The sequence below is a fragment of the Diprion similis genome, chromosome 1 (genome assembly GCF_021155765.1).
Source record: "Diprion similis isolate iyDipSimi1 chromosome 1, iyDipSimi1.1, whole genome shotgun sequence".
Classification (NCBI taxonomy): Eukaryota; Metazoa; Arthropoda; class Insecta; order Hymenoptera; family Diprionidae; genus Diprion; species Diprion similis.
This window is the reverse complement of record NC_060105.1, coordinates 8,605,836-8,632,662: the sequence shown is the minus strand read 5'-3', so window position 1 is coordinate 8,632,662 and position 26,827 is coordinate 8,605,836. Positions and strand designations below refer to the sequence as shown.

The window sequence follows — 26,827 nt, the reverse complement described above, 5'->3', positions numbered from 1 at the left end:
AAAAAATTATGAGGATAAAATTGAATTGCATTTTTAAATTTCCAAAAAATTTAACACATCCGGCTAGTAACTTTGGCTGCTGGCTTCAGCGTCATGTGTTCTTCAGGTTTTTATTTAGTTTCAAACTTTACTGATTAAATACCAACGTTCTCGTAGTCAAGTTTCCAATTTGCATTGGTTTGTAAGACGCAATAGTAAATTACCTACGCTGTGGGTCAAATAAGTCAAATTTGTCCATGGTTCAGAAATAACATGTATATTGATATGCTTACTACAGAATGACCTTGACGCGATCCGACTTGAGAGATGTATGTACATACATACACGCATAAATAAGTTCGAGAGACTTACCGATCGCCAAACACCTACAGCATGTCAGCGCACGTTGCTCAGCTCCACATTTACGACCATGCAAGATTGTCCAGAGATCCGAATCCATCGTTGATTCTCCAAGTTTTTTCACTTTCACTATTTCACTGTTTTAACGTGTCAGAGGCTTGATTGCAATTGTTTGGAACGCTTCAACAAGTCTGATTTACTTCAACTGTTTTACTCGGAATATCATTTACGAGTAACGCGAATGAGATTACGAAAGACGTAACAGCAATCAAAGAGTCGCACGAATGAATTTGCGAACAAAAAGTCGACACTTAATACAGACACAGGCTGATTACACGGAGCATGAAATGATATTAGAATGTCACGAACCAATTCCATGTCGCAATATTAGAACACTGCAATGCGCTTAACTTTCTTTCAATCGTGATTATGAGAAAATAAAACAAGCAACGACTACCAAACCGGCGACAGTCATTTGTTGTTGGCCATGTAAAAGTGAGGTTGAATTCCCAAAGCCCGAATCGTAGCTTAGGTTGTATGTATCGAGTAGACGAAGAATAATTTCACTTATCTGAAGCACATTTTTCAGCAGATACACAAACATCCGAATATATATGGGATTAAACACGAGGCACGGTCGAATTAAAATCCGCGACGCGCACGTCCGAGTTCGAGGAAATTCTATCGCCGACTGTCATTTGTCGTTCGACGCGTCGATTAGTTCCAAGATGGCCGCCACTCGACCCAATGCTCTGAAGTTCGCGCGTGTGGCGATATTCCCGCGTAGTTTAAATTGGAGAATAATACGAATGCGTTAACGTTGACTGATATATTCTTCAGTCAACGGCGTTACTAATCCATGTGCAAGTAAATGCAATGAGCTAGTCGATAGAATATTTAATAATTCGTAATTTTGTAAAATTATCATTGCCACTTTATTCAATCAAATTTTATAATAAAAAACACAATTAATTTTTACGAAAGAATTTACAATCGACGGAAAACATAACATTCCGCTGGTAGCGGCAAATGGATGTATTTATTATAATTACATTTTATATGTATATACTTCAAACTACACGCATGGTACAGTTGGAAATGCATACGTATGACTGAAATAATATTACGATGGCTTCATGACAGAAAAAAGAACAACTTTCATCCTATAAGGTCCTAAATTAAATAGTCTCGAAGTATCATATAAAATATGGATAAACGTATAGACCTCTTTATGCGAAATAAGAACAGCACTATCACGATTCATGTTGACACAAACTTTCATCATTAATTAATGTATCTCCATAGTCAGTATAATTTTACCTTTTTTTTTTTCTTTTCATAAATAGATAATGAGATTATTCGTGCAACGCGAATATTATTAAGATAACATGTTTATTCAAAATTTGTTACAGGGCATGGAAATAGATTTTAGAAAACGCGCTATCCACCATAATAATCAAACCTAAGTTACTTCGTTAATGATCAATGGAATTTATAACGAGACATTTTTCGCTGAGATCTTAAATTCTGGATGCCGATCTTTCATCCGGATCTCGATTAGATTTTCAACCATTAGATTAACGTCCTCTGCTCTGTTCTAAAGTATAGCGTGACTCTTAAATGGTATTATTTACATATAAAGCATTAAAAATATACTCGAATCACCTGCACTGAGTATTATATGAAAATTGCAGTGTTAAATTTTACTGCGGTTTTTTTTTTCATCCATTTTTTAAATTTAATTAATTTATTCACTCTGAGTTTGAGAGACTAGGTTTCATTGCTCAGTTTATAATTCACAATACAGGTTCGAGGATTTAAATTAGGCGAACTTTGATTTGTAACACAGAGCAGTACCACAAAATGATATAAACTGCTTACTCGTATTAAACGTCCGATCAGTCTGTCTCGTCAAAATGAAGAATATCTAACAGTACAATGGTAATCTTTTATGTTTCACATTAGTATGGTTCACTTTGCTACGATAACTGCATAGTAATGATTTATTTTTCTGACTACAACATTAATATAGTAATATATAAATGTATATTACTCCAAATTTTTTTGTAACGTTTGACTTTGACTGTAAAAGAGTGAGTTTTAGCTGCGGTAAGCTGTTTCTTCCTATTTATCGAGTGGTACAATTAGTTTCTGAGTAATTAGGTAATTAAGTTAATAAATCACTGAGCTTGAATATATTTTTATCTGATCGGACCCGACAAAGATGGCATGGATATCAAAGACGAAGGGCCAGAACTCAAGTTGAGCTTATCCAACTCTTCATCGGCCTTGTTGTTCTTCAGATCTTGCTGAGTGTAGAGGAAATTGTTCCATTCGTCGATTCGTGGGTGAGCAAAATTCTGTAAAACGTAAGAAGAATAGATGTAACAATCCTAACTACAACGAAAAGAAAACTAACAAAATATCATGTGAAAATTGAGATGAGATTTTTCAAAATACAATTGAATATAATGATAGATATCGTATTGCACTGCAAACCGTACCTCGGCTACATCGTAAACCCATATTTTCCCAGTATCATCGCCCACAGTAACATGCAGTCCGCTTGGTGTCCAAGAGACTGTGTTCAAAGCAGGGCATCCATCAACGATTACGCTCGCTGCTGGAACCTCGGTATCCTGATTTAAATTCCATAAATCTAAACGACCAGATCCATCAACGGCTGCAAATAGAGCAGGATGTGTAGGAGACCATGCGACATCGTACACATAATCTCCATTGTGCTCAAACGAATATAAAGGCTTGTTCTCCTTCAGACTCCACAATTTGATCGTCCAATCAATAGACGAAGTTAGAAACAGATGAGAGAAATCAATGCCCCCTTGTACTGCATGAGCACTGACTCCGGTAACAGGCCCTAAGTGTCCCTCGTAAGTTTCTGTCACGCCAGCTTTCGTTCCGTGACGGCAAGCTGCAATTGAATAATCATAACGAACATGTTTCTGCAGGAACACTTTTACTCTCGCATCGAAATACTGGGAAGGAAAATATTTTTACTCACCTGAATAAACAGTACCGTCTTCGCTGCCAACAATAAAATTGTTAACATCTCCACTTGGAAAAGCAAGCGAAGTTACAGCGACTGGTTTCGACTGTCTTGCTTGAAGTTCAAGCGTTTCTTGAGGATGAGACAACATGTCTAAATTCCACGAGCATAATTTTCCATCTGTTGAAATGCTGATCAAATTGTGCGCATTCTGAGTTCCTACTACGCTTAAACAATACACAGGATGCTGGGAAGCGAGAAAATTATTGATTAGATCAAATCATTCGAGTCAACATTTTTTTGTGAATTTATTATTGCAATAAATGATGAGGTGAATGGTGGGCTTAAATTGATAGATAAACTTACTGTGTGTGCAGACGCTGAAAGTGGAGTGCGTTGAATGGGGGTCCTTTTCTGAACCCTATTATCCCACAGAACGATTTGCCCTGAATATGTACCACCCAAAATTAAATTCGGATGAAACCTAGCAAAAGTTGTGGCCATGACTGACGACTGGCAATGAAAAATGTATTCAGGTGTTGTTTTCTTAAATTTAGTGTTCCAGATTAAACAAACTCCATCTGGATCGTTTGGTGTGTCATCATTGTTTTTGTAAGACGCAGCCAACAGTTCTGGAAATTGCGGTGACCAATCCAATGAAGTAATGCAGCGATTACGTGACCAGCGATCACAGAAAAATGAACGATTCAGTGATAGACGCTGATGACTCTTTTCATCACTGAAAAATTTTTACTCATGTTTACAATACATCCATCATTTCTAAGTAAAATCCTACCATTACAGAAAAACGCATTAATTTATTCAGAGTAATTTACAAATATAAACATCTTGTACTTACATTCCATCTTCTCCATCGATTATACCAGTGTAATCTGTATAAATATCTACCGATTCACCGAGAGCTCTTTCCACCACTCTGCTCGAACGGTCCAAGAATCGTTGAAATTCTTCCGACAGGATAGTCATCAACTTTTCTTCCTCGCTAAGCTCTCGTACTGTAATGTACGTTGAAATTAGATTAACATTAAACATTGTAAATGCAAAGTTACATGTTACATAAATTTGGGTAAACGACACATAGACACACCTTCTTTGGGTTTTTCTTTTTCTTTCTCCTGTTCGACTTGTGTAACGGCTGGTTGAACTTCTTTGACTTGCGGTAGTCCATGAGGCAAAATCCCAGGTGGAAGTTTACTTTGGAATCCGTCCATGTGAGGCAGACTGCTTTCTTCATCCTCGGCTTGGCCATCATCAAATGTCAAAACTGTGGTGAATAAGCTGGCCCCGTAACGAGTACCCCAGACCCATCACGACCCTAACTAGCTAGTCTAACTACTCATTTCTTTCTAATTTCAATTTACATTCTATGGAGTGATTTAGCACATGTTGCGATCATCATTAGTAAACATGAATGTTTTATTGAATGATTACATCGATGAAAGGGGTCAAGCTAAACGTAGGGTAGGCTTAGCTAAACAACTACGAGTTTGAGCATTTGAAACCCTCACTTTGTAATCATTAATAAATCGCACACATTGCTTCTACCGATGGTTTAATGATCCATGTAATTTAAATAACAACATCAATTGCAAGAAGGGACTTGTCGTTATCAAACTACTTCAATGTCACTGAACAAAGGATTGATATCGGCCGCCTTACTGACTAATAGTATACTCTTTAGTTTTTATATTACTAAAAGCATGAAATGATGCTTGCATTAAAGAGAAATCAAACGAAGCGTGAAACTCTTTGAAAAAGCATCGAAATAATGCTCTAGGTAACATACCTGCTCAAGCAAAGTTTTCAAATAAATAAATTAATAAATAAATATTATGAAACATTGTGAGACCCATGCATTAAATAGTTGTATACCTGTCTTACAAAACTAAAGGTTCATAACTCGTGCGCAATAGAGATAATTATTTAGAGAGTACATATCTCCAGCACTGGCGAAAATTAATATTTTTATGGTTTATTTTATGGAGTATACCGTAAAAAATAACACAAAATATTAATTACACATTATTTGTTGATCGTTCGAGAGTGAAAAAAAAATTTGCTAAGAAAATTATTTGTGATAAATTACATGCGTATTGAAACTTTACAGTACAACAAGCTGTTTGAACTTTTCAGATTCATCGACTTATATTGACGGAATCAATTGAAAGTGCAACAGTGGCCTAAAGAATTCCAATACACATGTAATTTGTCAAAAATAATTTTCTTAACAAATTTTTTTCTCACTTTTGAATGATCAGTAAATAATATGTAATCAATATTTTGTGTTATTTTCTTCACAATACACTCCGTAAAATACAATCATATAAATATTCATTTTCCCCAGTGCTGAAGGTATGTACCCCCTTCAGATATTTGATTTGCTTAACTCGAGTCTCTCCACCCTGAGGTGCTAATCGAGAATGATTCAGTTACAGACCACGACAAACTCCATAATAATTGACAAGATGGATCGGTTGAGTTTCAGTTGCAAATGTGCAATCTGTGAAAACCACCAAATTACACACGCCACAAATTTAGACTGAATAAGACATTTTCTCCTAGTGGCTGTGAATTCGTGAACTTCCTAATGACCGATATTCATTCGAGAATAAAATTATCGATGTATAAAATAGCATTGACTGAGCTTTTGTCGTTGAAATTATCAAGCAGTGTAGTTTGACATGGGCCACTATATCATTGAAGCTAGCTTTATGATAATTTCTTAGTCTTAACAAACCAATCATTATCAGCAGGAATACATTTTTTATTACAGTTAGTGGCATATTCAATCGAAGAAAGATATTTCAGAGGAATGAATAAAAATCATGCCACCTTACTTGGACTTATTTTTACCTACAGAAAAAGATGCAGAGGATAAAAGCAAGGCAAGTAGAGACAAGTTAACACAGCTTCCGAGTCTCATGCACGAATCGACAACATAATACAAGACTGTCAAATTAATTGAAGGAAATACAATTGCTAATTGAGGCAAATCCAACAAAACAAACTGATAATACGAGCGTTACTCACTGATTGTATTTCAATCACTTACACATTTTATGAATATTAAACTAATCAAGCTCATATGTACCTAATGCACAATGTTGCAATAATATTTAAGGCAAAATCAAGATAAAAGTTCCACGTTGTTACAGTTTGCAAGAAGTCTTGCGATAATTTGAATTATACTACTACATTGAAGGATAGACTGAGAATATGATAATTAGACTTCGTTAAAAAGTGACCTAAATTTCCATTAGTATTTGTCTCCAATGTATTAACTTGCGAGTTAATTGAGAATGTAGCATTTTTGCAGGCAAAACTGTTATATAAAGATCGATTAATATTTCTTCAATTCATCAAGCAATTTGGATAGGCCTAAATGTGGACTCCCTCATTTAAGTACAGGCACAGTGAAATTGAAATCACAGAATATTTATGTGAGAGCATAAGTTTTTGTTTGTTTTTTTTTTTTTTTTTTTTTTTTTGTGAGCGTGAAACAAAAGTAGTGATTTTTTGTGACACAATAAGGTAGAGTAAATCAACTTCGGAGAAGATTACCTACCTGTAAACTCGTCCTCCCACTCTAAACCAGGATTTAGATTGTACTCGTCTTGAAGGAGGGAAAAGAAAACTTCAATCAATTTTGTATCTTAATTTTTTTGCATTCCAAGCCTGCTATACGAACAATCGTCGATGCATCATCAACATTGTCTCTCAATAATTTGTGTATTCAACGAAACTTTTTTTTCACCGCACAATGCGAAAAAAACAAATGGTCCGTGATCAAGTAAAAAAATTAGAAATAAAGCAAAGTGAGCAGTGACTGACTTTAAAAAAAAAAAAAAAAAAAATTACAGTTGAGGTGTGTTATCCAAACAAATGCTTTCATATTTTTTCTTTTTATATTATGGTTTCACTTCATTTACATAAACATTGAATAAATCTATGGCTTCAAAATTGGCAAATTTTTATAGTCTGATTTTCAACTGTAAATGTTATTAACCCAACTTTGAAATTTTATGACGAAGTAATTCGTTTACAGTCATGGCAAATTTGAAAATTCTTAGGCGAATATAAAAATTATCATAACAGATAACAATTGTTTGACAAAATGTAGAAATGCATCGAAAATTGCCCCAACAGATTGAAATGTATCAAGTTGACGAGTCAGTGTTATATAGCTATAGCTACATGCAAAAAGCTTTCCCTAATTAGGCATCTAAATAAGTTTACCACGTCAAAATCACATTTCATGGTTCATTGATCAGAATGTCTTTAGGTTTTGTTTTAGATTTGTTTAAAATTTCAATTTACTCAGTATTACAACTGTTTGACCATGATTTGTGACTTTCAACTAATCATGCGCTCTCAACCTTACAGCATATTATTTTTAACATAAATCGTATCACGTAACGTTGTTAATGATTGGAATTTTTTCTCTTTCAGTTCCATAATTTATTTTTCACTCAAAGAAATAGTAGAATAATTATAAGTTCAATTTGACTGTTTTTAGTTTTATTATTACAGCTTCAAGGATGAAGCAGCACACTTTCACCTTCCTCAAATAAATATGAATCAACAATCAGTAATTTCAAAAAAATTCGTTTGCTTACATGCTGTGAGTCAAAGAACAAGATAAAAAGAAAACAAAAAAAAAATCTTAAATTTAGTTCCACGGTATAATTGCATTTTCTAAACGTTTCGCTGTTCTATGCTAGGGCCTGTTATCATTATTAATCAAGAGCTACAATAAAATCCTAAGGAGTATCCATAGCAACAAAAAAAAGGAGGCAAGCAAAAAGGATTTTTATATTAGGGAGGTAAGTAGCATAAGCGTACTGACATCTCCGACTATTTTTTCTTTCTAATGAATAGATGGAAATTAATTTTTTGGAGAGTGATTATGAACAAACATATTGAATAGTTGAACTAACATATAAAGATATATCTGTAGTTAGAAAGAATCTCGAAGTATACAAAATAAGAAATATGAAGTGAATCCTTAATCATGCGTACCTCGATGTATAACAATATTCTAAATAGAGAAATGGATTTATACTGACATTGGTTTTATTATTTTTATCAAGTATTCGTTGAATTTTGAAAATATCATCCACAAATTTTGTTGCTACGACCTTCCTTGAATATCGTGGTTAAGAATTTATATCAGCAATCAGAACACCTCGTTCTGTTTTCTAATTGAATTTATCTAAATTTCCTCATCTAAATTATTAGAATTTATACCCATATCCCCATGAGCCAAAGCAAAATCATTTTACACCGTGATATGTGGTTTTTCTCTTTAAAAGTAAATGCATATTGCATATTTTCTACAATAACGTGGCATCACATACAATGGTGTAAAAAAAAAATAAGAATAAACCGTAACCTAAGCTGCCTGATTATCGTATTCGTAGATGAACAATTATTGTTAGTAATAAAACAGCCGATATGTATTCGCTTTGAGAACTCTGGAAGGTGCGTTAAGTTGTGACAAGATTTGGCAGTGGACATATTTTTTAAAGAATTGTAAGTTAATGACTAATAGTATAGTTTTATATATTTCCCATAGTGTAACGTTTGTATTTAGAAAAATTAATAAAAATTTTACTCTTTTTTCAGGCTCTCAGAGGAGCCAATGATCAATATATTCGACAATTCACATTGATTTCATATAAATGAGATGAAATATCATAATAAGTGTATATCAAAATTTATGTAAAAGAAAATTGTGTAGTAATAAAAACCTAGATAAAACCATAGTTTTACGATGAGAAACGTTATTCTTGGAAAGAGGATATTTGAAAATAGAGGTAATTTTAGAATGTTAAAAGCCTTGAGGAACTAGTAAACTTCACACAATAGTTGGACAGTTTTCAGAGTCGAGATGTCAGGTTGGTCAGGTCGATAATGAGAAATATGAAAATAATTTGACGAAGAAGAAAGATAGAAAAAATGTAGACACCCAATGAATCCGATTGCAAGGAATCAGGGGAGGGAGAAGAAAGACTAAAGAACAGATTCCGCGTAAGCTTTGGAGAGAATCGTTGTTACATTCAGGCAGTAGTTATGTCTTCAAGAAAAACCAAGGAAAGTTAAAAAAGACTGACAGTACAAAAGCAACTCATCAAGACAGGTGGGTGTCAATAATGTTTTTGGGTGGAGAGTCGATTCGAATAATTAAGTAACTATTGACGGCTAACTGGATAATAACTAAAACAGCATCTGACGCCTTTGTGTATTCTTCGATCATTTGTCCTTGTTTGTTACATATTTGTTTCGAATCATTGAAATATGCATCATCTGTTGGAATATATACACATAGTAAAGCAGGGTACAATAAACCACCAGTTAAATTGGACCATTCTATAGAAAAGTATAGGGTAAGAAATGTACTTCCTATAAATCAGTCCAATTTAACCGTTGGTTCAATATGCACCTCACTTTACGATATTAACCCATTCAGTCACGCAAAGGTCAATGCACAGCGAGCATCCATAGAATTTTGCAGAACAAAATGATACATTCTACAGATTCTGAAACGGGCCCTTGTAGTTTTCTTTTCACTTTTAGCAATGGTGAAGAATATTTCCCTGCGGATGTACAACTGAAAGGACTAACTTTTTGCAGAAGGGCAATTGGGGATAAATTGTGCATAAACTATAAGCTAATCTGAGCCTCAAAATGGGTGGAAACCAAGAGAAATCATAACTTACCGTAATAGCCGAATGCATGAGCTGAGGAGGGGAGGGAAAAAAAATTTCACTTAGTTACAATTGGACATCGACACGCTACATTAAGGGCACCTCTCTACACTCAGAGCAATCGTTATGTTTTTAAAAATAATTCTTCATTTCTAGCCAATGAATTTAGGTCGCGAATAACAGAACCGCGTCAAAAGTTTAGATAATTTGGCGAGAAGAGTTCAAAATTTTAACTTCCTGTTACAATACAAGTGAGTAAGCTGCGTAAAAGACAGGGCAGTTATTGAAACTAAAGAAAGTCTTTGAGCGAAAAGATACGTCTGTAGTCCTAGACGTATTGTAGTTAGACAATAATTCAATGTTAGTGAAATGATTTGTTTTTCTGCTATTAAAGTATTGTGCGTCTTGGTGATTAGCTATGTTTTACGATTTGAACAGATATGTTATTCAAATTTGAAAAGTAATTTCGATACGCTGAATGTAGTTAGGTCAGTTTGATTTGTAATTGCCAAATCGTGTAGTGCTGTGGTCCCTACAAATTGGAGGAAACGTACATATTCAAGAACACTGCCTTTTAATATTCTCTAAAGGATATTCTTATTTATTTTCATGAAAACATGAATTTAATTGAACGCGAACGGTTGTCCGACCCCTGTACTCCGCACAACTGTGGAATAGCAACTACTTTGACCAAAAAAAAAAAAAATTAATTCATCAAAGAATGATTCCAGTATAGAACAAAAAATGTTATCCTGAGGGTTTCACTAAGAATTTACAGGAATAACTTTCAGCTGACATTAAATTTAAGGCTCTATAAAATTTCATGTTAACAAGACAGTCAAACTCTGAATTGTAAGAACTCGTTGACGACTTCTGCATTGTTTTGAGTCTTACGATATTATGTCTGGAAAGTAATTGATTGATAAGTTGTTAGATTATTTGTTCCCTATTCACAGCGGTTGAACATCGTTGTATTGCTCTGGTGGATGTATTCTTTTCCTTTTTTTTTTTTTTTTTTTTTTTTTTTTTAATTTCAATTTCACAGCTGAACAGAGTACCAAATCTCACTTACACGCCTTGTCACACTTATGCTAACCCCCGGATGTTTCTCGATAAATGATGAACATTATTTATCCTTCTTCGTTGTTATGTTACCGCTTATTAGTCAGCATCAAAGCAAGCAACGCAATGTGGATATGGAAACAAATGTTTGTACAAAGGTATGTGAATATGCCACTCAATGTCATAAGAACATACATGTGTACATATATTTGTAGTAATTTGTAAAATCAAACAAACCCTGCCAATTTCATGTATGTACCTCTCTATTAGTAAACCCGTAGTTTTTTCAAGCAAATCTAAGCAGTCGAAAGCCGTCTTTTTGTACAAGCAAACCGTGATACTGTATATAAGATGGTTGATAATTAAAATACGTATGAATATCGAGCCTGATTTCAATCTTCAGACAATTTCATAACAAGGTACGCATCAAGTCTTACATACAGTATCGGCATAATACTTAATTCTATTAACCCAGTATCTACCTCTATAATACAGTTATAATAAGGTATATAGGGAAGTGTAGTAAAAAAGTAGACAGAACATACATAGGTAGTTTGGTGCAGACCCACCTTTCCTGGGACGCCACCAGTCGGTCTCAAAGTAGCCTGCGGAGCAAGAGTGAGTTGGTGTGGTTGTTGAACAGGAGGAGAAGATCGAGTATGCGGAGGAAGAGGTGGACAGTCCTTATGTCCAACACCAGGTGATTCGACCAATTGTATCGCAAGACAAGGGCATACGCGCACAGTTAAAGATACCGCAACATCAATTAGCATAAGCAGTTGTTAAAAAATTCAATATCATCGTTCACCACTTTGTACGTCAAGATATAAATATAAATTTAACCACCATGAAAGAGATTCATACTTTCTTTCGATTATTTAAATTACGAATATCCTTGATTTTAAGTTTTAAGCAGGCAAAATGAACATGAAGTGGATATTTTCGTTCAATAACAATTTCTTTCTTTGTACAGATTTACAGAATTCTTTTTGATAAAGGCAAAATCGTGAGCCCTGCTTATGCTAAGTGAACTGCAGTAATACAACGCAGTACATTATACAGTAAGTAGTAACCCGGATACCACATAAGGTTGCAATTAAGTATATATAACGTATATAGTAGGCATCAGCCACAGCTTTTTTTACTTAACGATGAATATAATTTCTAGATAAAATAAAGACACTGTGAGTTTTCTTAAAAATAAAATCATTTCACAGTGATAAATTATCAAAATGATTGAACCTGACTGATTCAATTCATCATATTTTCTAGGATTGGAGTTTACCTTTAGAAAAAAAGGCGATAAGTATCGCAGAAACTTTAGGTCAACCAGTACCTTCATGTTCTCGAGTTATTTTCACGTCTCGCGTTACAACTTTATATTTTACTTCAATTTAATAATCCCCTGTTTCCGCTTAGAAGCTGTGATCGACTGTATACTTTCAACTTAAATACCAACCAGAGGAGCAGCTTTATCCCAAGTTCTAAAGTACCAAGTTGTGTCATGATTAGTGGATTGATAAACTGTGTAATTAACAGAATCGCTTATTGATCAATTGAGAAGTGTTAATTTGACGATTGCAAAATTTTATAGCTCAACTATTCGTATCAAATTTCTGATAAGAAAATATATGACTGATTAGACATTGATCGCCAAAAACTATCATGTCACAAGAGGTACAGTATAATATCTGAAACATGTTTATTACGATAGATATGTTAATATATTTATAGTAATTTTAACCTTAGACCAAACCTCACACTGTTATTCCAACAAATATACATAACATCTTCTTCCAAGAAGATTAATCTACAATTGAACTGACCCTTCTATTATTGTTAGTGGTTAAATTAAAATCCCGAGATTAAATGAAATAACCAAACCAATATTCATAAACAACGAAAGTAACAAATTACACTATAGTTAAACTGAAAAGTCAGACGTAACGAACAAGAATGAAAGCTTTTGTATGTACAGAATGAGGCATTCATCGCAAAATCCATAAATATTATTTTGGAATGTAACGCAGTTATATTTATACTAGATAAACCTTCTTTCAAACGATTAACATAATAATGTGTCATAATGCTTTTGTGTTCTAAAAAATCATCAGATCAACTACGGAATGTAAAGTGAACATTATTGAACCCCAAATACTGATAACTAAAGTCATCAATATCATTACTTGAACGATTACTTCAAAATCTAGAATAAATACAACATTTGTTACCACTTTTTTATTTACAGCTATTCCTGATTCCTAAGCTTTCAACTTGTAAGAACTATTTCATTATGAGTTTGATTCATAACATTCTTTAATGATTCATAACAATCTCAATGCAGTATAAATACTTGAGCTTTGCGTTTGGAATTCGCCGTTCTGTACATACGTTTCTTTTATGTATTACTTGTCTTTGTACGTTTGTGTAGCGGAGAGGTATTTTGACTTCCAAAGTGTGCATCTTCAATTGAATTTGATACGCTCCATCAATTCGTTGACATTGATCTGTGCGTAATGCATAGCGTTGAAAAAGTTCATAATAATATTATTTGTTTTGTATTTCAATTTCATATAAGTATGAAAATATGGATCAACGCTGTTGAGATATTTTAAAGTTGGAGTTTCAGAATTGAAAATATAGTTTGAATGAAATTTTGAATGATTTGCAATTGTGCTGAATTGAACAATGAACGGAAATGGCTACATATTTGTGACATGATGAAGTGAAGGTGACATAATTACACAATTTATTAGAAAATCTTGAAACTCCGACGTAGAAGAGCACTCTAATCAGAATGATTTTTTTCTACTATGTAATGCCTCTCCGCGAACATTGCTAGACTCAATTTAGATTATGACCAAAGACGGAGTGTTAAACAAATATTGGAGGTAGGGAAACAAAATTCTTCGTACCGACGTGTCGTGTGAATATGTAGGTTTCCTCGCATGTTATATTATGCAATTATAACAAAATATTATTTGTATTAAAAGTAAGAATCGTAGAAAATCGTAAGAGTTAACATAAGAATTAACTAAATTAAATCACACAAGATATATAGACTGTCATTAATAACAGAGTACGGTTCAGCTTCACAGAGATTAAGACGTTGAAACAAAAAGGAAAAAAAAAAAAAAGACTTACATTAACTCGCGAGCTGATTATCACAAAGCTCATGAAACTGTTAGATATAATTGAAAAGGTAATATGAAAAATGTTCATAAAAAAATAAACAAATTGCATTCCATATTCGTAATTCAATTCTAAAGTTGAATGCCAACTTTCTTCATAATATTTCATAATCAGGATTTAAGTTGATTTATCCCAAAACTTGAATTTCTTTTGTTTTGGACAACAATTTTTTTGTGAAACAGTTGAACGTATAAAAACTTCAAACCTGAATCCTGACTAGCGAAAATATTAATTTTCTGGTTAAATTTCAAATACAGAATATTACTTTCACCGTGTAACTAATAACAAGGATAATTCTGCAGTTTTTAATATCAATACCATATTTGGCTAAAATAATTATTTATATGAAATTACAAGTTTATTCAAAATCTTTGCATGACGCTTGGGCCTTTATTTAAGGGGAGGGTACACCCAACTTTTCAGGTACAAAACGTCTTGGTGCCAGGGGGACGGTAAATTTAATTCTCGAACAGTTCGTTGCAAGGAATACGATGGTGATAAAATAGAGATTACGAAAACAAAATTTGACCCTTCTTGAATTTTTTTTCTCGTCCAAATTGGAGTATCGTAATATCCATAGTATAAATATGATTCTTTAACATATTTTTCAAGCAGAAAGCGATTTCATTTTTTCTAAATAGTCTAATTTTTACCGAATGTAAAATTATGTTCTTCGAACTTTTGCGTATGGATTTTACAATGCTGCAATTTGGTCGAGGAAAGAAAATTGGAAAAAGGTCAAATTTTTTTTTTTTTTTAATTTTCATTTTATCACCATCTTACTCCTCACAGAAAACTGTTCAAGAAATAAATTTACCGTCTCCCTAACACTAAGGCATCATGTACAGTAATATTTATTGATGCCTTAACTTTCCAGCTAACTTGTTTCTAGTCCGAAACAAAATGTGAAATCGATTCTATACGAATTTTGTGACAATGACTGGCGATGCAGCCGACGTGAGAGAATCCATGTCATTATCACATAATTCGTCTAGAATCGAACTCTCATTTAATTTGTTTCAGACAGAAAACAAGTTAGACGGAAGGTTAAGGCATTAAGAATTAGTAGAGTACTTGAAAAGTTGAATGTATCCTCCCTTTAAGTACGCAAAATTTTGACCACACAGATATCAAATCAAATTGTTTATCCCGTTGATATTTAATTCATTCGACGAACATATAAAATGTAAATAAAAATTTAATAAGCCCTTGCGATTTTTTATATACACATATTAAGATACCAAATCTGTATGCAGCACACAATTGTCGTGGTGTTTTTAATGTTGAAATTACTTTCATTTTCTCTACAATCACTGATCATAGAGGACGTACATGTTAATTTCAAAATGGTACACAGTATTAACATTCCAAAATCAATTGTGTGCTATGTTGAACTCAAAACAGAAAAGGTACGGTTGACATTGGTGGAATAACACCAAATACCTGACTTTTCTGACTACGTTAAAGATGTTAAACCTATTTTAAACGCTAAAGCACGATTAAAAACAAGACTCACCGTCGTGTGAAGTGTGCGCCGTCTGAGCAGTTTGTGTCTGCTTACTATATACCACAGCTTCCTTAGGTGGTATATCGGTATGCGCCACAGAAACAGCAGTTAAATCACGTGGAGCCTTTCGTCTTCCTGGAATACTACGAATGGACAAAAGATTTAAATAATTGTCTTCATTGAACACATCAAATATCAAAAAAATAGACGAAATTTTTCAAGCCTAGATACATTTTCAACCTTATTTCCACAATACTACATAATTGACTTTCTACTACCTTTATTATGAAGTCAAAGTAAAACATAATAACTAAATACAACACAAATAAAATATTAAGCCTAGAATCTTGAAGAATACCTTTGAACAGAATTGATACTGGAAGGTTGTAAGCTCGCGTCTGGTGTAGCATTGGCACTTTGCTCTGGAGTCAAAGAGTTCATACTAGAGAGACTGGATAATACATCTGTAAGCATATAAATGTATAATAAAATTTGAGATTTTTTTGATAACATTTATGAAGCCTGACTGAAGGAATTTTTTAAAGATTGATTTTAGCAGAGAATACGATTTTCTAATTTACCTGAAATATGAACAACAAAAATGAAAAGCGTAAAGTGATCACAATTCAATCTGTTATCCAATATTTTTATATAAATCCACTAACAGTGTATGACGGGGAATTTTTGAACAACGTAATATAAGTTTCAAAGTATGCATTTTTTACCTGATACTGGTGCTACCCCAAGAGATGATAACATGGCATCCAAGTCTTTCCGATGATCCTTATCGGCACCTGCAGCTCGTACAGTCGCTTCCTCGACCTTGTAAAAAATATCACACCAATTTTGAGATAAGTAAGGAACGAATTCAAGATTCTGGTGAAGAAAATCCTAAATCAACGATGTTCTTCCATAAGATTTTTCTTCTTACATCTTTTTGTTCCTTTTCTTTACGCCGCCTTTCCTTTTCCTCTCGAATCGCCTGCAGCTTGGCCTTCTTCCGTTCTAATTCTGCTTTCCGATCCGACATCATTGCAGCAGTGCCCCTCTTGATTATCATAAAAATTGTCATTCACAGGTAAATATTTGGAATAATATAAGATATTTGTTTAAAGTAAGATGCAGTGACTCAATTTCAGTGCGAACTATGAAACAGGTCGCACAAGTTTGAATTTGTTTGAAAATTCTTATGGATTCAGGTACTTAGTAGCATTGACAACTGTCAAAAGCTTGATGAAATGTTGTTTTAGATGGGAAAGGGGGTTAAGTAAAATACTTTTGTACATTTCCGGATTGAGTACAGAAAAATCGTATTTCCGTAATACACCGGTACCCGCCTTTACATTACCGGACCGCCGTTTACAAATTCAATGTAACGTTTCCGTGATATGGTAGATACACAAATGTAAAGAGTTATTGATTTCTTATCATGCATATCCTATAGATACGTGCATATGTATACCTCTGTGTATCCACCTTGAATGCCACGTTATGATTCACGAATGACGTAAGTGAGGGAATATTTAATAACGGCAGGAGAAAAGTATTGTCAGTAAACTCTATGCCATTCTTGTCCATAAACGAAAAATCATTAGAATTCTCAACGTGTGTCAGGCGGATAGCTTGATCTAGCAAACCGTACGGGTTCGAACGTTTCAAAAATGAATACGAAGCTACAAGTAATCACGATGTAAATCATCATTTACCTTCAAATATGAGAATCAAATTCACTTAGCACCGAATATTGAATACTTTACAAGAAAAAAAAACCACTAAGAAGTTCGTTATAAACGTCAGCCGACTCTTTACCCGTTACGTCTGACGTACGGATCCATTTTCTTTCACACGCTATAATCCCGACTCGCTTTAGACGCTGTGAATCAAAGGAGACATTATAATCAATCAATTATGGATAAAAATACACGAACGTATTTCTTAAATTTAAAAATGATATTTTTTCATCCGACGATATTTCTTTACAACAATGAAATCAATTATATAAGCAAATGTGTAGTATTTTGACAGGATGCTTAACGGTGTTTTATTCTCTTCACTGCCGCCTGTCAGCTTCTACCACGGAGTATCGAGAACCTAGATACCGATCGCCGACATAACCTAACCTAACCTACAAACGACATTTATGTAATTTAATCCGAATAATCGATTCCTTGCGTGGGTGATATCCGTCGTTAATCGTTCTTTGCAAAGTAAATTATTATATAAAGATAATTTAGATAAAATAATGGGTGTCCTGCGGTTAGTATATGCTTTGAAGCTTAACGAAGCTCTGCTGTCACGGTATTTGACTAGTCAGACTTTGGATTGAGGATGGAATAACACATCACAGTTTACATTACAGATTTGCTGTGAAGGCCAGCGTAGCCGGTGGCTTTACTTATTACACAATTCGTGAAGGTCTTTGGTCGGATCCAGAGGAAACTGTAAAATTATATGGTAAAATGTATAACAACATAGCACCATACGTGAAGGAAAATATTCCCAAGGAAGTAGCAACAGAGGTAGCGTGACCTTAGGCTTTGAGTATTCGTATGGTTTTATGTGTTAGAATGTGAAATTTCAGTTGAGTGATCCGCATTGTCTTTCATTACAGCTTCCTGAACTGCCTAGTGTCACAGACGTTACGTGCTTTGTCAAATCCTCATGGAACAAGGGCGTGATTACAACATTTAAGTTCATATCGAATTTGCCGCAACACACATCCGATGCAATTGAGGCGAGTGGAATCAAAGGCGCCATTCTTAGTGCGATAGATTCTGTCAATGCTCCTGAGAAACCAACTCAGGCTTAGCAATTGAATTCTTGTTTCAAACAATTCAAATATTTATTTTATTGCCATATTAGTGACAATTTATAGTTCCATGTGTAAATAAAGATGTCAAACTTTAGACCAACTCCCTGAATTATTTCACGTATAGTTTACTGTGTCGCACAAGCGATCTTATTTACCCTAGTGATCCACCGATGAAGTTACGAAAGGTTTTGCAAGACTAAGTTGACAGAGTTGTTGAAATCACAGATGATTGCGCAGTAAGACGATTGAATGAACATTACATAGGTAATTGAAATTTCGAAACTTAAGATCTATTGAAGAAGACCGCCTAAAGAATATACATTGCAGTTGCTTTATTAAATCGTTGATTAAAGAATCATTCATTATTTTCTATAGCTGCGTGGAATTAGACTGAAGCAATTTTAAACTGTGACGACTGTTCCCGCATCAGGAGTTTTTCGCTGCCGCTTTTCCGGTTCCGCCGGGAGCGTCTTTCGTCCAGAGCGCCATCTATTCTTCGATGAAAAGCAAGAGCAATTGTGTCACGTGACCGGTCAGTGTGCAGAAAACATGGCGGACAAAGAGGAAGCTGAGAAGACAATCGCCGAGGACTTGGTTGTCACCAAGTATAAGATGGCCGGCGATATAGTAAACCGTAAGAAAATACAGCAGAATACAATGAGGATTTTAATGAACATAAAATATCCACAATAACAACGAGAATCTTTCGAGTTTCGAACAAAATTACCAATGGCCATATGGAATGTGGCGCGCCAATGCCGGGCCTCCTGGCCATGTGGGTTGGCGTCGTGCCTAATGAACTTTATTACGTCTTTCCGCAATTAATGGTTTAATACTTACACACGTTACAGCTATTTTTTCACTCTCCCAATCGACGATTCGATTAATACGTGAACCGGACGATAATTTCACATCTTTGCTTGATGTATCCAAACTAAATCATGCACCAAGCCTGGCTTCAGTTCATTATGACAACAGTCTAATTTTACTCTTTTATCAGTACTAAAATAGAGTTTTACTTACGTTTATTGCAAAGAAATCTATTTCAATATACTTATAAAGTAAATACGTTGTTTACCGCGTGTACAAGTTGCCTGGACATAAGCTGCATCGATCAAACTTTATAATTTTACCAAAAGTGTAGTTTACTAATCTTTATCTAAATCACATTTCTACTTATATATACGGCTTGGATAATTTGTTTGGAATCGAGAGATTTTTATCTAACTTACAGTGAAATAGAAAAAGTTTGGTCTATTCGTGTTGACTACATCAATTAAAATTTGATAATACTAAACATATTCACTGTATAAGTGGTCCCAATAAATTCCTATTCGAACGGTAGCATGAAGTTCATTTACACATAGAATATATCCGTTTGTCAATTTGAGACGGCTAATTGCATGATAAAATTTAAAAATGGATGATATATCGCCATATAATTTGTTTCAAATTGTCCCTCCTACAGGAGTCCTGAAGCAGGTCTTGGAAAAATGTGTGGTTGGAGCATCTGTTAGAGAGATATGCGAGTACGGAGATAAGCTATTGACGGAAGAGACTGGAAAAACTTTTAAAAAAGAAAAGGAATTGAAGAAGGGTATAGCTTTTCCCACGTGCGTTTCTGTGAACAATTGCATTTGCCATTTCTCACCTGTACCGAGTGAGCCTGATCTGACTCTGAAAGCAGACGACATGGTTAAAGTGTGAGTCTCAGTTGAAAAGCAATATCCAGACGTTCGGCACTGTTCCAATGAACAGACATCTTCACTTGTCTGTATTCCGTATATTTTTATTTTAGAGACCTTGGTGCACACATAGATGGCTTCATAGCCGTAGTTGCACACACTGTTGTAATTGGTTCCTCGGCAGAAAATAAAGTAACTGGTAGAAAGGCTGACGTAGTGCTAGCTGCGCACTATGCTTCGCAAGCTGCGTTACGACTTCTCAAACCAGGCACTGAGGTAGGCGGTTTTTTCCAGTAATTTGCAAAAATTTAATCCGATTTTCGAACCATGAGTAATTTACAAAATTTCTTTTCTTCTGCTCGTGCAACCAGACCTACACGATCACAGGAACGGTGGAAAAAATTTGTGGGGCGTACAAGTGCAAGCCTATTGAAGGGATGCTTAGCCATCAACTAAAACAATTTAAAATTGACGGAGAGAAGACGATTATTCAGAATCCAAACGACGCTCAGAAGAAAGAACACGAAAAATTTACTCTCGATACACACGAGGTATAAAAAAAAAAAAAAAAAAAAAAAAACAATATAATCTACTTACATCGCACTGACTGCGTGTCAATAAGCGATTTTAAATATTTTCATCGTCTGCTCCTGTAACAAGCCGTTTTAATTTTTATAAAAATATTCCATTGAATTTGAGGTAGACTAATTTTAACAAACGAATTGTATTACTTACTTCATGTTGCTAAGTAATCAATATTACACATCGACTTTAGGTGTACGCGATGGATGTATTGGTAAGCACAGGCGATGGAGTCGGACGGGAACAAGATACTAGAGTGACCATATACAAAAAGACGGAAGAAACTTATCAGCTGAAATTGAAAGCCTCTCGTATGTTTTATTCGGAGCTGTCGCACAAGCACGGACTCATGCCATTTAATCTGCGCACTTTTGAAGATGAGAAGAAAGCCAAGATGGCTGTGGTCGAATGTGTCAATCACAGGTTGATTGAACCATTCCAGGTACGATTCTTCTGGCATTGAAATTTTTTGCCCAGTACCTTCGAAATTCGCCCTAACGAATCAGCTGAAGAATGTCTTCAGTTTATTCCAGTTATCCTCTGATTGACAGAACAATTGACCTTCCTTGGAAGAAAGCCTTGAATTTTTTCCATATGTTTCAGGTTTTGTATGAAAAACCAACCGAGCATGTAGCACAATTCAAGTTTACAGTGCTGTTAATGCCGAACGGACCTCACAAAATAACGGGAATTCCTTGTGATCTTGAGATTTTCCATTCCGAATGTGTCGTTGAAGACCCTGAGCTTAAGGTAAACTTCATAGAAATTGGATTAATTATAATCTAGTCTTATAGTCTTGTGACACTCGTTTTTTGTCTTGAAAATAATGAAAACAGAAAAATTCACTATTTTGAGAGTTGAAGTAGTAATTTTATTCTGTACTTGGTTAATTTCAGTCTCTTTTGAACTCTTCGGCGAATCCCAAGTCTGCAAAGAAGAAGAAAAAGAAGGCCGAAAAAGCCGTTGGTGAAGTGGCTATGGAAGTGGATGCCAAGGCCTAACGTCAATTTTATTCACATCCATGACTTACTGAAATCGTGCACCCTCCTCCCATATTTTAGTTAAACAATCAAATACTGCTAAAAGTAAAACTGGACACTTTCTAGTAATCATATTCTAAATGTAAAAAGCGAATTGTTAGGAACACCTTTAATAATAGGATGTGAACACTGCCGACGTACATACCAGAAATTCGTTATACCTTTTCATCCGTTACAAAATGCCAAGCTATTATTGTTCTTTGGCTACAAGATATTGCGTATCATCAAAAATGAATTGACAGATCATTGAGGTACTCATCTATTATTAATTTTGCATTTCCACTACAAGCGTGTAAGTGTCGTGTGTTACTTTACCGCATATCATTTCACCCATGCATTTATTCCTGTTTATCAATGCCTACCTATGATTTTACCTTCAGCTTGATAACATTTTGTCGGAACATCGTATCGTTCTCACATGCTTGAAGTTGGACATTCCGCTAAAAATTAGCCAACCGCATTTAGCTTCGTTTCAATACATTCAATTTTTACCAAAATTTAGTCACGCTATATGTAATCTCCTATACTTTATTTCGTATAGTAAAACACCCGTTATATCTTGTACGAATGTATTTTTGCCGTTTGTATGGGATAATTAATAATTAATCATTTCAAAACGTTAAATCCAGCAGTTTGGTATTCAAAGTCACGTCCTTCATCTAGCAGTGAAAACATAGTCATGCAAAATCAATTATTCCTAAAATTTCAGACAGAAAGCAAGTTTTATTTTTATTCTACTCTCTTTTACAATTTGAGAAACAGTTCCTCCGAAAAACAGATGGGAAAAAGAAAATTTCTTATCGCTGTAAACAAAAATGCTTGGAGGGGCATCCGAATTACCAAGAAAAATATGAAATTTATGAAATATTAATATTACGTAATAACTAATAGTTTTATATAAGGATGATAGATAATGTATCTATGTTATAGATATTTTTTCTACTCGAGTTATGCATATTGTCGGATATTAACGAGTGTACTTGTGAAACCAAATTGTCCTGAGCTGATATGCACGGTCCTTCCTCAGCTTGAAGATTTTCGGAACTAATCATGTGGCTAGCTCGTCATTTCTAATTTTGAATTATTTTTTTACCATCTTCGGAGCCGTAATTTGTAGACGTTAAAAAAAAGGTCATTTTATCTGATTACAAATTGAACTTGAATCCATTCTGTATTGATAACTATGCATCTATGTCACATTTACGTTTGAAAGGGTGCTGAAATCTGCAATACCTGTCATTTGAAAACCCTTTTGGTTTAGCTTTTCAAGAAGAATTTAAAAAATTTGTTACGAACAATTACAGGCCACACGTTTAACTATTCGATAATTTGACTCGCAAATAAATTTCACTACTACTAGTGTTCCATAGAACTCAAAAAACATCCTACTCTGTCAAAACCGAATCTCTTGTACTCCGACGCTATAGAATGTTGCCAGTATGAATTGCCCAGTGAATCGGAAATTTTCGTCAGTAATTTATCGATAGCTATCATTAGTCGCCATCAATAAACTATCGAATAAATTTGATTATTTCTATATTTTTTTTTTTTTTTTTTTTTTAATAGTAATTTAGTGGGTGAACTAAATGAGATGGGAAATGTCAAAGTTTTACTAAGAGGAGAGGAAAATGTTGAGTGCAGGAAGGACGGTGTGGTTTGCCCGAATGGAAAGCAAATGAAAAAAAAAATACGAAAAATTCTACAATAGGAAAAAAGTTACAAACAAATCTGGTGATAAGCGGAATAAAATAAAATAATATGACAAGTGGATATTGACCCAAATGAATGAAAGTATGTAGGTTTTGCTAGATACATATTTTACCTGACCAAGCAATTATTGTATACGGTCTTATTTCATTTTCGTGTAGAAATATTAAAAAATTTTGAAGCGTAAACACCGAACATGCTGTTGACAGTAATAATATTAAAGCGAATGAATCATAAATCAAGCGATTTACACCTATTATTAACTTTTATTAACAATCATTTTTATTCTGTATTACTTGTTGGTGATAAGTTTGCGACAAATCTACCATCTCTAAACCGGGGTGAGGATAAAAATACAACAATTTAGAACAGCATTTGTATTTAGTATTACTTTCTTTTCTGTTTCTTTAATTTTTCAAACATCTATCGAAAATGGATGTCACAAAAGTATTTTATAAATTTAGGCAAAAAATACATACATATATCTGGTATCTGGTAAGTGTAAACAAAAATTACTTTGCAATGTAAGTGAAACGGTGATTTCTTGTTTATTTTTTACAAAAACTTAAGGTTTTTAATCAATTTATATATAAATATCTTAGGATTCAATATATAGACAATATTTTCTCTATCACATGATTATCATGTGTAAAAAAATGTCCGATGAGAGTTATAACATTTCTACATCTGTAGTACTGGTTGGAAATTTTAGTTTCATTACAACTGTATTTGGCGTCGTACTGTCAGCCACCATTATTTCAGATCCATTCTTCAAACCTAGTTCAATAAGGGATCTGTTCAAATTTTCTCGGGTTTTCTCCTCGATGCTAGCTACTGTTTGCATGTAAAGAGTTTTGTTTTTCCCATCGACATTTGCAGTTATACCAGGATTCTTCATCTGCAGATCAATCCTCTCACATAAAATTGCTAACAAATCTTTCAGCTTGAGTGCCGAATTGCTGATTTGTATTTCTCTTGGGATCTGGCTGCAAGCTAGACAATCATCTTTCTTCTCAGCTTCATATGTGTAAGTGTAAATCCCATCCAAATCATTCAATACCTAAAAAAGTTGAGCACAAATATACAAGTCTTGTTACATAATGGAGTATTCAGAGGTGAATGACACAAGTAAGAATTTGTTCTATAATTACCATGTAATTGTTCAGTGATGAACAACAACTGGTTGCTAGTTTGAATACTTCTGTACTACACGATGCAGCAATAACTGCATTGGTAGACGCAACGGCGGGTATAATATTTTTAACAACACCCTGAACTAGTCTATACGTCAGGCCTTGAATGCTGAACTGAACAGCCCTTTCGTTTGATTTTTCATAAATCCAATTTATATGCTGTGGATCATCCCCATCGATGGGGCAATCAAATGGATTTTCTTTCGCCCATTGTATTACTTTTACGTACTCGATGCAGTGTTCGGGTAAACGTGGGGTGTTTGCTATGGTGCAAAGTGGATATGTAACCTGTTGAACAACATATTCTCATTTGAGATTTCATATCTTAAGGAATCTAATTTCCAAGTTTCTTGAATATTGAAAAAGAAATTTTCTATTGTCTTAATGAAGTATAGGATAAAATGTAATGGTGCCGTATAATATTTAAGAGACGATCTGTGTTTTTGAAAACTTTACCTGTGGAGGATAAAGATCTAATGTACATTCGATACAGGCAGTCAGGCCAGGCAAAATCACCCTGGCATTTCCTTTAAATCCTTCCGTACCTCCGTCTATCATTGGTATGACACTAGACTGATCCAGTTCTCCATTTTCATAATTTAAGAGAGATATCAACATGCCGTTAATCCATCGTCTGGCAACAATAGAGTCTAGGCCTGAGATTACGATGTGAAATTGTCGATAGAACGCCTCGTCTTTGTCCTGTATTTTACAAAAGTGAGGTGTGACATTGCATCCGGGTATTCGTGTGTTTATAAATTTTGCTGCAACCTCAGCCTTTGAGGCACCGATATCGTTATGACGGAACAAAAACTGCCTGTTGTGATAAATAAAAGAAATCTATTATAAACGAAGCAAGGATAACATCTTGATACTTCAGATTTATGAAAAATAACATATTCATAGGTTATGAGCGGTGTCTACCTATTGAGGTTAGAAAGTTCAATAGTATCCATATCGATTAGATGAATCTGTCCGAATCCCATCAGCGCCAAATCCTTGAGAAGTTCGCAGCCTAATCCTCCTGCCCCGATTACTAATAACTTGCAATTTTCGCTTAGAAACTGTAAAGTGTTTGGCGACGGTTCAAAGTCGGGCCTACAAAACGGCCCGGACCTTTCCAAAACTTTTCGCAGGTGACACCATTTTCTGTGCGCGTAATCTGAGCCCATTTTTACACTAAAGAATACTACAATAATTTAATATAATTAAAGACAGCTGCTAGTACTTTTCAACAAATATATCTCGTCGAAGACGTTCTGTCCATTTGAGTTACTTGCGTGTTTTCGAGATTTGAAATGATTGGAGTAATTTAAGCTTTGACAACTGGCTAAAGTCACTCTCTGCCGGCACCGCCGGCACGGTGCGTTGGCTGAAGCAACGGCACAAAAACTCGTTATGCTCATCGCGATCTATTAAATCCGCAGAGTCTATGACCGAGGGATGAAATAAATGTTGTAGCTCCGATCTCTGACTAACAGTCGACTCGCAGATCTATGTACGAGTTCTTTTCCCCGGTTATACGAGCAAGCGTGATTAAACAGCAGCAGTTATCTCATCTCCCGCGTGTTAAAGTGCAAATTAGTAATATTATATTTTGTGAATGTTGAAATAGGAAATTTATACACATCGATGAAAATATTTAACGTTGAATCAGCAACGGTTTGTGTCAATTTCTTCATTTCTTGTATCATTATCGGCAAATGTCAACCGTCCCGTATTGCGTAAAGTGTCAAGTGTGAAGTGACGCTTGTCCACTTGCGAAGACATAAAAAATCGATAACAAAGCATGGTTGTTTCATCTTTACTGTTAGGTTTTACACAACAGTGTCACGATACTTTTATTTCACTTATTGTCTAACCGGCGAGCGAGACCTCTAATTACTTAAATTGGAGTCACCGGCGTGTCAACACGGACAATTTATTCTCTCCTTTATTATTTAACGTCACGAAGCTCACGTCAAACCCAGTAT

The 26,827-nt window shown here is 34.6% G+C and overlaps 4 protein-coding genes across 42 annotated transcripts; 2 read left to right on the top strand and 2 right to left on the bottom strand.

Moving 5' to 3' along the window:
- Positions 1–1,592: 1,592 nt before the first annotated feature.
- LOC124410072 (cytoplasmic dynein 1 intermediate chain-like) lies at positions 1,593–17,699 on the bottom strand. Of its 37 annotated transcripts, none has more exons than XM_046888195.1 (14): positions 17,542–17,699; positions 16,767–16,883; positions 16,561–16,657; positions 16,194–16,299; positions 15,845–15,978; positions 11,682–11,819; positions 10,087–10,107; positions 6,933–6,980; positions 4,455–4,631; positions 4,206–4,362; positions 3,713–4,085; positions 3,362–3,593; positions 2,844–3,271; positions 1,593–2,699 (listed from the first exon to the last, which is right to left on the bottom strand). In XM_046888195.1, the coding sequence occupies exons 2-14, from the start codon at positions 16,866–16,868 to the stop codon at positions 2,541–2,543; spliced, it is 2,172 nt and encodes a 723-aa protein (XP_046744151.1). In that variant the 5' UTR covers positions 16,869–16,883; positions 17,542–17,699; the 3' UTR covers positions 1,593–2,540. The 37 variants fall into 37 exon arrangements, with proteins under 37 accessions (XP_046744151.1, XP_046744212.1, XP_046744205.1 ...); XM_046888256.1 differs by having other exon boundaries at positions 4,455–4,607; XM_046888249.1 differs by having other exon boundaries at positions 11,706–11,819.
- On the top strand, positions 17,404–18,747 carry LOC124410249 (MICOS complex subunit MIC13 homolog QIL1). 3 transcript variants are annotated; one of them, XM_046888481.1, is made up of 3 exons: positions 17,404–17,525; positions 18,195–18,354; positions 18,447–18,747. In XM_046888481.1, exons 1-3 carry the CDS (start codon positions 17,497–17,499, stop codon positions 18,642–18,644), a joined length of 387 nt encoding a protein of 128 aa, XP_046744437.1. In that variant the 5' UTR covers positions 17,404–17,496; the 3' UTR covers positions 18,645–18,747. The 3 variants fall into 3 exon arrangements, with proteins under 3 accessions (XP_046744437.1, XP_046744428.1, XP_046744444.1); XM_046888472.1 differs by lacking the exon at positions 17,404–17,525 and adding an exon at positions 17,901–18,133; XM_046888488.1 differs by lacking the exon at positions 17,404–17,525 and adding an exon at positions 17,903–18,091.
- A 409-nt stretch (positions 18,748–19,156) lies between these two features.
- On the top strand, positions 19,157–23,326 carry LOC124416572 (proliferation-associated protein 2G4). Its single transcript, XM_046897770.1, has 7 exons — positions 19,157–19,281; positions 20,116–20,350; positions 20,446–20,608; positions 20,704–20,883; positions 21,108–21,356; positions 21,518–21,664; positions 21,811–23,326. Exons 1-7 carry the CDS (start codon positions 19,197–19,199, stop codon positions 21,913–21,915), a joined length of 1,164 nt encoding a protein of 387 aa, XP_046753726.1. The 5' UTR covers positions 19,157–19,196; the 3' UTR covers positions 21,916–23,326.
- Positions 23,327–24,236: 910 nt separating this feature from the next.
- On the bottom strand, positions 24,237–26,137 carry LOC124406832 (NEDD8-activating enzyme E1 catalytic subunit). The gene is made up of 4 exons (XM_046882464.1): positions 25,779–26,137; positions 25,311–25,671; positions 24,813–25,142; positions 24,237–24,721 (listed from the first exon to the last, which is right to left on the bottom strand). The coding sequence occupies exons 1-4, from the start codon at positions 26,024–26,026 to the stop codon at positions 24,332–24,334; spliced, it is 1,329 nt and encodes a 442-aa protein (XP_046738420.1). The 5' UTR covers positions 26,027–26,137; the 3' UTR covers positions 24,237–24,331.
- Positions 26,138–26,827: the final 690 nt, after the last annotated feature.